We start from the raw sequence: 12,938 nt of genomic DNA on the forward strand, positions 1-12,938 counted from the left end.
GTTGCCCCTGTCAGGTGATATTAGTAGAGAAGATGGGAATGTCTCTGACAGTTCATTTCTTCATTTGTAAATTAGAGTCTCCTTGGAGTCAGCTCAGCTCCAGCCCCGAGTGACCTAGTCAGCAAGCCTAATGCCTGCCCCACTTTGATAGAGCAAATGGAGACACAGCAATTCTGAGAGATGAGGGTTAGAAAGGGCAGAGGACAGGGTTCTTGCCTAGAGTAGAACAGGCCTGAAATTTGGAGCTAAAATATTGAGAATATAAAGAAAAATTTCTGCTGGATCAGCAAGATTTTTAAATATGTAGTTTTTTTTGTTCCTAAGCTACTTGACAGTGACCCTGTAAATGACAACCCCACCCAACTCTCATACTGCCTGGTGTGTGTTTGGGCACCAAAACAACTTCCCGAAGGGCCTGGCTGGACTGACAAAATGGGGCATTTCTCCACTATTCCCAGAGAGGCCAGAAGGAAGATGGAGGCTGAATGGGTTAGGGAATCATTCGGACTCTTCCAGAATGAGTCTTCCTGTTTCCTTCCCTATAAATCCAACTAAACCGAAATACCCCAGACTCCCACAGACGCCACCACAGCTCTCTGAGATAGTGACCATGTTCTCAGCTCTTGGTGATTTCTCTGGATTCAGAATAACTCCAGTTCCTGTGTTCACATTTTGTCAAGCAGACAGTTCGCAGCAGCCTTAGAGGACCTGAACGAGGCCATCAAGCTGTGTCCCAACAACCGTGAGATCCAGAGACTTCTGCTGAGAGTGGAAGAAGAGTGTAGACAGATGCAGCAGCCACAGCAGCCACCGCCGCCACCGCAGCCTCAGCAGCAGTTGCCGGAAGAAGCAGAACCTGAGCCACAGCATGAAGACATATACTCTGTACAGGATATATTCGAGGAGGAGTACCTGGAACAGGATGTTGAAAATGTTTCCATTGGCCTCCAGACAGAGGCCCGGCCCAGCCAGGGGCTCCCGGTCATCCAGAGCCCACCCTCCTCTCCCCCGCATCGGGACTCAGCCTACATCTCCAGCTCACCTCTTGGCTCTCATCAGGTTTTTGACTTCCGGTCCAGTAGTTCTGTAGGCTCTCCCACTAGACAGACCTATCAGTCCACCTCACCTGCCCTTTCTCCAACTCATCAGAATTCACATTACAGGCCTAGCCCACCACACACTTCCCCGGCTCATCAGGGAGGATCTTACCGTTTCAGCCCCCCTCCTGTGGGAGGACAGGGCAAAGAATACCCAAGCCCTCCCCCTTCCCCTCTCCGGAGAGGCCCTCAGTATCGGGCCAGCCCTCCAGCTGAAAGTATGAGTGTCTATAGATCCCAGTCTGGTTCACCCGTGCGCTATCAGCAGGAAACAAACGTCAGTCAGCTTCCTGGCAGACCCAAATCTCCATTATCCAAAATGGCCCAGCGGCCCTACCAGATGCCTCAGCTCCCTGTGGCAGTTCCCCAGCAAGGGCTCAGGCTACAGCCTGCCAAGGCCCAGATTGTGAGAAGTAACCAGCCCAGCCCAGCCGTCCATTCAAGCACCGTCATCCCCACAGGAGCCTATGGCCAAGTAGCCCATTCAATGGCCAGTAAATACCAGTCTTCACAAGGAGACATAGGAGTCAGCCAGAGCCGGTTGGTTTATCAAGGGTCAATTGGGGGAATCGTAGGGGATGGGAGGCCGGTGCAGCATGTCCAAGCCAGCCTGAGTGCAGGCGCCATCTGTCAGCATGGAGGATTGACCAAAGAGGATCTTCCACAGCGACCTTCCTCAGCATACCGAGGTGGCGTGAGATACAGCCAGACACCACAGATCGGACGCAGCCAGTCAGCATCCTATTACCCAGTCTGTCACTCAAAACTAGATCTGGAGCGCTCCTCCAGCCAACTAGGTTCCCCTGATGTGTCGCATTTAATCAGAAGACCTATCAGTGTCAACCCTAACGAAATCAAACCGCACCCGCCAACTCCCAGGCCGTTGCTGCATTCCCAAAGTGTAGGCCTTCGCTTCTCTCCATCTAGCAATAGTATCTCCTCCACCTCCAACCTAACTCCGACCTTCCGGCCATCTTCTTCCATCCAGCAAATGGAGATCCCACTGAAACCTGCATATGAGAGGTCATGTGACGAGCTGTCGCCAGTGTCTCCAACTCAAGGAGGTTACCCCAGTGAGCCCACCCGATCCAGGACCACACCATTCATGGGGATCATAGATAAAACAGCACGGACTCAGCAGTACCCCCACCTCCACCAGCAGAATCGGACCTGGGCAGTGTCATCTGTGGACACCGTCCTCAGTCCCACGTCTCCAGGCAACCTGCCTCAGCCTGAGTCCTTCAGTCCACCATCATCCATCAGCAACATTGCCTTTTATAACAAAACCAACAATGCACAGAATGGCCATTTGCTGGAGGACGATTATTACAGCCCCCATGGGATGCTGGCTAACGGGTCTCGTGGAGACCTCTTGGAGCGAGTCAGCCAGGCCTCCTCCTATCCCGATGTGAAGGTAGCTCGGACTCTACCTGTGGCTCAGGCATACCAGGACAACCTGTACAGGCAGCTGTCCCGAGACTCTCGGCAAGGGCAGACATCCCCTATCAAACCAAAGAGACCGTTTGTGGAGTCTAATGTTTAAAAGACGTTTTGTTGGAGTGAGACCCATATGTTTTCACTGCACATTTTCAGGCTTGGTTTCCACATTCGAGGTAGTTCTCTGGCTTAATTTCTCATGTAGTTTCTGTGTGGTGTTCAGAGGTGGCAGCCCACATGCTGAAATCCTTTGCATGCAGCCGACTGGGAAGCGGCCTCCCGGGAGCCAGGACTTCAGTTTCTCTTGTCTGTGCCCAGCCACATGCTCTCTCCCTCTCTTCAGATGCCAACGAGGAGATTTTCGTGCCGTGTGCTTTAACCCAGGGAGATCAGACACACTGGTCAGCTTTTTCCAGGAGACAATCGCTTTCACTGATGTTCTTGTTGTGTAATTGTCTTTTTCCTTTTTTAAAAAATAAGGTGTTCTTGTTCGTTTTCTTCTAGAAACTTTAGAAAGAGTGCGATGCCCCTTTGCCTTTGCATTCTTAGCCAGTGTCACCCACACAGCCAGCCGCAGCGCATTCTCATGCTGTGGCCCCTCCCCTGACCGCCAGCGCCCTGCAGCCACCAGGTCTACAGTGTGCATTAGGATTATTGCTGGTCTTCCTAGGGGGTAAAAGGATCAGAGAGAGAAGAATTAAGTGCTAAATTGGAAGAAAACCCCAATATAATTATGTAAAATGTCACTACATTGATTTTCCAAGAGGCATTGTAGGAACATGTCAAAAACAGCCAGCCCTTTAAATATTGCAGTTAGCCAAGGAAATTAGATGAGAATTGTGGCTATTAAGAGAATTCACTGAGAGTTATTCTCTAGATTTTTAGCCGACAATTAACCACTAAAAGCTGCTGCTTTTCCAGGGTGGGGGAGGGAATGAATACATAGAAAAACAAAAAAGATTGTTCTGGATTCTCAGTGAAAGGCTATAGGAAGTCTGTTCTGGAGACATCTACTTTTTAGATCCTGATACATCACTGAGTGTCATACTCCACTAAAAGGAAACTCTAACCGAAGGCTGGCTGGTGTGACAATCCCGTTAGTTGGATCTTCACCTACAGCCAGATTTTGTTCTAGTGGCCCTCTTTCTGTAAACCCAGATGGTGTCATACAGAAATCGTTTCTTTCAGAAGCAGATTGGAATCTCTTGGGACCATGAGACTGAGTCCCAATATTTCCACCCAGGGTCATGCCCGTTGTTGTCTACTTCCATTTTGAGATCTATAGTTTGATTATCTATTATTACAGGAACTGTTTCTTTTCTTTTTCTAGGAGTATTTATGAGAGTGTGATATTTTAAAGTCAGACGCAGCAAAAACTGTTTCAGGGTGAAGAAAGACCCCTTTCAGCCCTGTTTTGTAGCCCTGGGTGGGGGCATGAGATAGACAGCAAGCTTCTGATCTGGTCACTGTACACATCTTCTAGGTCTCGTGGTCATTTGGTAGGCTGACCTTTGAGTGAGCGAGGCCACTATTGAGTGGATAGCAAGAACATTGGAACCAAAGCCTCGGCACAGGCCTGGCACTGGCTGTACATCAGCTCTTACAACTAAACAACTCAACTAAGCAACTGAAACGAAACAACGGAGCATTCGTTCTCTGTTATTAGGAATCATTCTGCTCTGTTAGGGAAGGGCTGCAGGAAGGGCAGTTTCCTGAATAAAAATCTGGCTGCGACCAGTCCCATGTGTCTGGTAAGTAAGTAAGTAAGTGCCCTTTGAAGGGATCATTAAGACACAGGGAGCATGAACCTGAGATCAGAAGCATTTCTTTACTAATTTAGATTCTGCGAAATGGACGGACCTCTCCACCCCCAAACCTAAAACAGGCCAGGACTTGTCTCTGTGCTGAAAGCAAATAGCGGGACTAACTCAAGCCCCAGCCTCTTTCCACCCTCCCTGATACCTAAGGACTGCTTTCTCAGCTAGACCAGGGTGGGCATCAGCGACGCCTTCTCAGCTAGACCAGGGTAGGCATCAGCGTCCTCTCTCCATCTCTATACCCCTCTCTCTCACATCAGGAAGATGAAATGTGTAGCTCTAGCGGCAACCTCTAGCCAGGAGCCCAGTGGCCTCTCAGATTGCTTTTTGGCCAGGTCTCAGCACTGCTGGCATCTTTACATCTTACTCCTTACAACCGCCTCTCGCTGAGGAGCCACTGCATTTTGAAGAATTTCTCAGTGTCTGTTAGAAAAGTGCTCCTGCTCATTTGGAACGCCACACACCACCCACACTCACCTGTCCAGGCGAATGAGCAGGTCCTGTAGCTTTACAAACATGCCGCTGATGCTGCTTCTCCCCAGGGTCTCTCAGTTTTCCAGGACAAAAAGGAGATTTAGGGCCTATACCCTATGGGCAAAACACCTAAAATGTCAACAGTCAAAATGCCATTCTTTTTGGCCATCATAAGAGGGAGTAGGTATCACTGCTGCATGCCTGTTGTTTTTGACTAGAATATGCCAACCAGAGCTTGTTGGGGCAGGAGACGTCTTTCCTTACAAGCAGACTGCCTGTGCCCTGTGCCCTGTTTGCTATTTCACTGCCATGGAATGATCCGAGTACTGTATTTCAGAGCTGCCCCTTCCCCAGCAGCAAACACTCGCTGAGTCCATGTCTGGCTTCAGGTGGGAGGAAATGTTTCAGATGAAACTTACTCAATTCATATCACCCTGAAATGGAGGACAGAGGTGACAAACTTCAGTTTAATAGGTTTCTCACCAAGTTGTATGTTCCATTGGCCCAGGATTCTTGCACTAATGGGTTTCTATCACATCATGTCTATAAATGGGTGCACTTTACTGTTTGAATTTGTAACTGAAGTACTGGATATTTAAGTGTGAGTAATGTCTTCATTAGAAAATAGCAGAACCGCTCTTGTCTTTTAGTGTATTTTTCAAGAAAAAAGGAAAGGAAAGACATCAAGCAGTGGATCACAACATTTATAGCACAAGAAATAACTTGTATATAAGCATCAAAAAGATTAAGAATTTTTTAATATGAAAAATATTTGCAGTGATTTTAAAGTGCTTTTCCAGCAATGTTCTTAGGGACTCCTGAGACACGGTTACTTTATCTACTGGATCAGTAAGGCACACAATTAACAATTAACAATTAATGTTTATTTACAAAGTAAAGGGAAAACCTGTGTAACATGAGAATTTGGCATGACAAAATGGAGACCATTTTGTATCTGCTGTTGTATCTTGTCCGGGTTGCAGACGTGCACTATTAAAGTCCCAAGTTAATAGAGCACAAACCCTTCTCGCTCCTCCCCCATGTGCCCCTCTTTTTAGATGTGTATAACTTAAACTCGATGGCTCAGGAAAATTCCACTAATTAGAATCATGTACAGTACCCCAGGTCGTTGTCCAGATATACAAGTTTGCTAATGTAGTTAAGCCTGGATTATTAAACACTTTTCCTAAATTATTGTAAACAGAACAGCTTAGAGAAAGGTATTCTCAGTCCTTATATTGTATAGTAGCTTATGAGCCCCTCTCTAAATATTGGTATTTTTATATTCCAGAGATGTACCCAATAGAAAAAATTAAAAATTAATCAGTATCTAATTTAATATCCATAAGTATTTTTCCTTAGATTTTAGTCACATACAGTGGGGCTATGTGGATGTCACTTGTGCTTCACCATAGTTTACCACTAGGTGTCACTGTGGCTCTGCACTGCGCTTGTTTTGTAGCAAAGAACAGCGGCATCCCCTCGGGAGAGAGGAGCTGCTTCCAGGGCAACAGGCAAGCGGGCTCAGAGGTTCAGGAGAAGGCAACAGAGGCCTGGAAGGGGTCTTCGTGCACCTGTGCCAGTTGTGCAAGACGAACTCTTTGAACACTACATGCTTTGGACTTCAGCCAGGCAGAGGCTGGAAGAAGGTTGACCAGAGCTCCCTTGCTCTGGTAGAGGGATGGGTACCTGGAGAAGCCCCTTCTTCCCCATGAGCCTCCCTCCTCTCAGTTCCTCTCAGCCTCCAGCTTTTATAACTCCAGAAGCGTCACAGTTGGGTGGTTTGATTCAGAGAGAGTTATTTTTCTACTGCAGAAATGCCTTGGACAAAACCAGTGCTCACTGAATCTTTGCCACAAAATGGAACAGGCTATCCCAGGGGGCAAGAGGTGCCCGCCCCTGTGCCCAGCCTCCTCTTGATGCTCCCAGTGCCCAGCAGCCTCGCACACCCTGCCTGTCTGTTCCTGGGCTGCCCATTTCTCAAGAAACCGACCTGCAAAGGCAGCCGGCTGCTGCCTCCACACCGAGGGCTGTGCGGTCCTGCTGCTTGCTCACTGGGAGGTGCAGCTCTTTCTCCTCTTCCTCTAGGAATTCCAGACCGACCATCTACCATGACTAACAACAATGAACAAAGGGCTTAGGGGCAAGAGCTACCTGCAAAGACGTGTCATGGAACCCTTCACCATGCAATGCCTTGAACTCAGCTCTGGCTGCTCCCAAGAAAAGGTGGCTGGCTGGGGGCCTGGACACAAGCACAATGGGGCTGGTGGAGCCACTGTGCAGAGCTACTTGAATAATCACTGGGTTTTCATCAACTCCTTTTGTCATACAGACCACTCAAGGGCTGAAGTGTTGGTAACCTTCATTTCGGTGTCCAAAGCCTCACAGCAGGTGAGCCACCCTGAGATGCTTGTGGCCACATGGTGGCCACAGTCAGAGCTTTGAAAGTCAGTACCAAATGAACGCATAATTGGACACCAAAAATCAAGTGTTACTTTCATGTTTCCTCACCCCATCATCTCATTGCCTCCTGCTGACTCTGATACCGACGCTGAGCTGACTTGCCAGGCTGCCGCTGGATGCGTAGAGATCAGGCCAGCGCCGCGCTCATTTTTCCAGGTAGACCTACTCTGTGGAACGGAAGTGCCCTAGCTGCTTTGTTTTTGTAGCACTTGCTGGCTGAATTTTTCTTTTGCTAATCGCTAACCAGAAAGTCTGGTTAGAGGGGGCTCAACTCAATCCCTTTGGTCCCCAGCGCCAGACAAGAGTTAATTCTGGAAAATTCAGTACTTGAATGTACCTGCCTTATTGCATACCAATTTACTGGGGGGAAAAAAAAAAAGTTAAGAGATGCCGGCTCCAGATCTCCACTTCATTCACAGGTGATTTTGGAAATCCTGTAAGTTACACTTCCTGTTCTGGTTTTGTTTTGTTTTTTGTTTCCTTTGGCTGATTCCTGCTGAGTGAGGCCAGTTCCTCATCAGGCTCAGGGCAGGTGCCTTTTCAGGCGTGGCCTCCTTTCCATCTAGCACAGCATCTTTGTCTCTGTTCTGTCTCCTCCAAATCCAAGATGATTTTAATTAGTACAGACATGTACAGTCTACAATTAAAGAGTGATTTGTACTAATATGATTTTGATTCTTCCTCCTCTTTGCTGTCCTTTCAAGACACTTGCTGGAAAAAGCTTTAATGCACTTAGTTTTCCTTTAGGTTTTCTATGACTCAGATGTAAAGGACTTTCTCTGTACAGTATATTATCCAATGCATGTTTGTTCTCTCTCCTGATATATTGAACACCACACAGTTGTGAAGCCGTGCAGTGGGGATGCCCCACACCCCACAGAGGCATCTACCCCTGTGTATAAGGAAAGACATTTTCCTTTGCTGTACTTGCTTGAGCAGTTTTATTGTCTGTACATGTGAGCTGTGTGAGATAGATGTGAAAAGTTCAAATGAATGCATTTTCCTGCCCCATGTATACAGATTGTCATCTGTACAATGAACTGTATGTATGAAAGCAAATGTACTTATTTATAAATGGCTAACACTTGGAAAACCATGGTGTTGTGATGCTTTTCTCCTTCCATTACAGCCTCTTCAGGGAGCTGGCTTTTAAGCTTACCCTCCTGAGGATGCAGTGATGGGGGCACCCTCCCTCAGGAGGAATTGGGCAGGTTAGGGCTAAGGCCAAATTCCCGATGATTTGCTTGGTCTCTTGTGGGACATTCAGAGCCACCCCTTTGTGCATTTATTTGCTCGGTCACGTTATTGAGCACCTCCTCTCCTCAGAGTTGGACACTGTGGTCGGCCCTCAAGAGAGCTGTGGACAAGAGACGCCGTTCTAAGGAGCTGTCAGCACAGGCTTGTGACATTTGTTGAGAATGGGGGGCTTTTTCTTCATTGGAAGAGGTTTCTCTCTAGCTATACCCAGGGAGCACTGAGCTCTTGTTTCATTTTGTAGCTGAAGCTGCACCCAATCCAGCCACCCTACCAAAGCCAAGGCTGAGGTGGGCTGCCAGCTTGAGTGGCTGTGTTTAGAGGCTGCATGCTGAGAGGGTAGCGAGCAGAGGGCACAGCTCCCACTGCAGACCTAAGGGCTTCGTCACAACTGGAGGCCCACTGCTTCCAGGGGCTTTGTCTTTTCATCAGAAATCTGGTCGAACTCCAGTCCTCACCATATAGAGAGCTAGGCAGCTGCATTGTGAATGGAAAAGTGGCAGGTTTCCTGCAACTGGCTGGAGACTCAATACCTTCTAAAAGGGAGTGGGGAAGAGGGGGAGCAGCACTGAGCCTGCAGCCTTTCCTGTTTAACTGCTACCTCTGTGTTTACTTCAGGGACAAGCGAGGAGGGAGACCACTTCCTCTTGACATCAGATTTGTGCTAAACAAACATTCCTGCTGTGCATACCTGCATTTCCCAAAGCCTAGGGAAGCAGACAAACTGCAGGCAACACACAGCCCAGCCTAGACGCCACAGTTGCCTTCAAAGAGAAGAGGGGACTCTGGCAGCAGCCACCTGCTCAATCTCAAAACCATTCCTGGGCTGCTCCAGTTATTTCATTAAAAAATGGGTAAGTCGGGGCCGGGTGCGGTGGCTCACGCCTGTAATCTCAGCACTTTGGGAGGCCGAGGCGGGCGGATCACGAGGTCAGGAGATCGAGACCATCCTGGCTAACACGGTGAAACCCCGTCTGTACTAAACAAAATACAAAAAATTAGCCGGGCGTGGTGGCAGTCACCTGTAGTCCCAGCTACTCGGGAGGCTGAGGCAAGAGAATGGCATGAACCCAGGAGGCAGAGCTTGCAGTGAGCCGAGATCGTGCCACTCTACTCCAGCCTGGGTGACACAGCGAGGGTCCATCTCAAAAAAAAAAAAAAAAGTCATTGGCAAAGCCCCAGCTTTTTAATTTATATATTTTTTCTTTCTTTTTTTTTTTTTTTTTGAGACAGAGTCTCTGTCACCCAGGCTAGAGTGCAATGGCGTGAGCCCGGCTCACTGCAACCTCCTCCTCCCAGGTTCAAACAATTTTCCTGCCTCAGCCTCCCTAGTAGCTGGAATTACAGGCACCCGCCACCATGCCCAGCTAATTTTTGTATTTTTAGTAGAGACAGGGTTTCGCCATGTTGCCAAGGCTGGTCTCAAACTCTTGACCTCAAGTGATCCACCTACCTCAGCCTCCCAAAGTGCTGGAATTACAGGCATAAGCCACTGTGCCCGACCTAGATGTTTTGTTTTGTTTTGTTTTTAGATGGAGTCTCACTCTGTCACCCAGGCTGGAGTGCAGTGGTGTGATCACAGCTCACTGCAGCCTCAACCTCCTGAGCTCAAGTGACCCACCCGCCTCAGCCTCCCAAGTACCTGGGACCACAGTGCATGCCACCACGCCCTGCTAACTTTTGTTTTGTTTTGCAGAGATGGAGTCTTGTTATGTTGCCCAGGCTGGTCTCGAACTCCTGGCCTCAAGCTGTCCTCCTGCCTTGGCCTCTCAAAGTGCTGGGATTACAGGCATAAGCCACCACACCTGGCCAAACCCCCAGCTTTTTAAGAAGTCCTGGGACATTGGAGGAAAGGAAAAGGAGTGATTCATTTTAAAAAACTATTAATACTTCTTAAAAAGAATTTACCCTCAACCTTAATAAAAAGCTACTCAGAGTAGAAGCAAACAGCAAAGTCAGCAGAAGTCTGTGTAGATCCTCCAAAGCACTAAGTCAGACTTTCTTCCCCTGGATATCTGCTCATGGGTACCTTTTGGTAACTGCAGGCAGACACAGTACGCACGTGCACATGGTGGCCAAACTCCCCTGCGGTCGGCTGGGAATGGGTAGGCGAACCAGCGGGGAATGGAGTCACCCTCTTTCAGCTTTAAAAACAAGTTGGAGGAGCTTGGAGTCTTGGCAGCTGAGTTATTCCATTCTCAGGAATAAGATGGGGCACTGATAACAGGTATCATGTCTGGAAGGCCCTGTGATAAAGAGAGGGCCCACATAGAAGAGAAGGTGCTCAGAGTCCATTCTAACAGGCCATCCTCTTGGGAGGTCCATTGTGTCCCAGACACTGATTGATAGGGACTTCACATGTGTTCCCTAATGTATTCCTCACACCTCGACAGACGACACTGCTGTCTCCAAAACAAATGCAGAAGCAGATCCTGAGAGCTGAAGTTGTTCAGGGTCACAGAGGCACAGGTAGGCCTCTGAATCAGCCACACTGACAGCTCTTCCCTCCACCACGCTGCCTCCTCTCTCAGAAGGGATGGTCTGAAAAGAGCAAGCAACCCGAATGGCGCCCCACGGAGTGCAGGCGCTGGGTCCGGGAGGATGGCTTGGGAAATGCCGCGTGCTTGTTGGGAGAAATAACTCTATGCCACAGTCAAGAGGAGTCGCTTTGGGACCCCAGTAAGAAAATGAGGTCCCTGCTATTATCCAGCCGGAGATTCGTAAAGAGGTGAAGTGGCTGGCTGGAGAGGGAGGCATCATCCCTTGGTGACTGGGATCACTTCAATATTCACAGAGACCCATAAGATTCAGAGGCTGGTGCAAAAAAAAAAAAAAAACCAAAACAGAAATGAGATGCTGACTGAGGAACCAGTTTGTGACATGTATCAAGCCATGTGCTTTGAATGCTTTTCAGTAAATAAAGGTCCACACTCAGCTGGGCGTGGTGGCTCACACCTGTAATCCCAGCACTTTGGGAGGCCAAGGCGGGTGGATCACCTGAGGTAGGGAGTTCGAGACCAGCCTCACCAACATGGAGAAACCCCATCTCTACTAAAAATACAAAAATTAGCTGGATGTGGTGGCGCATGCCTGTAATCCCAACTACTCAGGAGGCTGAGGCAGGAGAATCGCTTGAACCCGGGAGGCGGAGGCTGCAGTGAGCTGAGATTGCGCCATTGCACTCCAGCCTGGGCAACAAGAGCGAAACTCCGTCTCAAAAAAATAAAATAAAAATAAAGGTCCACACGGAAGCCTTGATTCAGGAGGGTCTCTACAGGTGCCCTAAGGAAAGACCTCTCCACTCTGGCTCCTACACATTAGAGACCAGCTACAATACAGAAGATAAAGTTGAGACCAATGCGGGGAAGCAGGGACTCCTGTTACCTTATTAGAGGATTTGCTGTTGGGTCCCTTTAAATAGTGAGCTCTGGTGAGTTTTTAAATTGCTTTAAGTAAGTCAGAGGTCCCCAGCCCCAGGGCCACAGACCAGTATGGGTCTGTGGCTGTTAGAACCTGGCTGCACAGTAGGAGGTGAGCAGCAGCGGCTGAGCATGACCACCTGAGCTCCGCCTCCTGTCAGATCAGCTGCAGCATTAGATTCTCATAGGAGTGCAGACCCTATTACGAACTACGCATGCGAGGGATCTAGGTTGCATGCTCCTTAGGAGAATCGAATGCCTGATGATCTGTCACTGTCTCCCATCACCCCCAGATGAGACTGTCTAGTTGCAGGAAAACAAGCTCAGGGCTCCCATTGATTCTACATTATGGTAAGTTGTATAATTATTTCATTATATATTACAATGTAATAATACAAAATGCATAATAAATGTAATGTGCTTGAATCATCCCAAAACTATCCCCCACCCCCAGCTCTGGTCTGTGGAAAAATTGTCTTCCACAAAACCTGTTCCTGCTGCCAAAAAGGTTGGAGGCCACTGCTTTAAGTGACAAGGCACAAAGCACACAGTACGATCCCACCCAAATTTGCCAAAAACTCACCTTCTGCCTGAGCCACGTACGTGGATCTAAAGTGGAATCTCAGCTCGTTCCAAAAGCTTTGCTCCTCTTCTTAAGGATCAAAAAGACCGATTTCAAAGGGGAAGGGGTCCATTAAACACTGGGGGACCTTCCTTGCCAAGGCTCTTATCAGGCTCTTGTAGCTCCACCATCCAGGCCACCCTCTCAGGCTGAGAGTAAAGGGCTTATCTAACCATGTGGAAACACTGCCTCTGCTGGGTCGAGACTGGACAACCACTGGGCCTTTTCAGACCCTAGGCCATGATCAATATCACTAATCGCTTTACCTTCTGTGCCCAGCCTGCGGATATTCAATTTCTCTCAGGCCTAGAGCTAACGTCATGTGTCTGGCTGCTAAAAGCTCCGGCTCCTTTTA

At 48.5% G+C, this 12,938-nt stretch overlaps 1 protein-coding gene across 11 annotated transcripts in view; it reads left to right on the top strand.

Moving 5' to 3' along the window:
• Positions 1–8,381, top strand: part of TANC2 (tetratricopeptide repeat, ankyrin repeat and coiled-coil containing 2) — a 471,869-nt gene extending 463,488 nt beyond the window's left edge. For all 11 annotated transcript variants that reach the window (XM_034942670.3, XM_034942673.4, XM_008963747.5 and 8 more), the window contains one exon: positions 684–8,381. In XM_034942670.3, the coding sequence (XP_034798561.1) occupies positions 684–2,640 (1,957 nt within the window). In that variant the 3' untranslated portion in view covers positions 2,641–8,381. The remainder of the gene's footprint in view (positions 1–683) is intronic.
• Positions 8,382–12,938: the final 4,557 nt, after the last annotated feature.

Source organism: Pan paniscus, chromosome 19 (assembly GCF_029289425.2).
Source record: "Pan paniscus chromosome 19, NHGRI_mPanPan1-v2.0_pri, whole genome shotgun sequence".
Taxonomy (NCBI): Eukaryota; Metazoa; Chordata; class Mammalia; order Primates; family Hominidae; genus Pan; species Pan paniscus.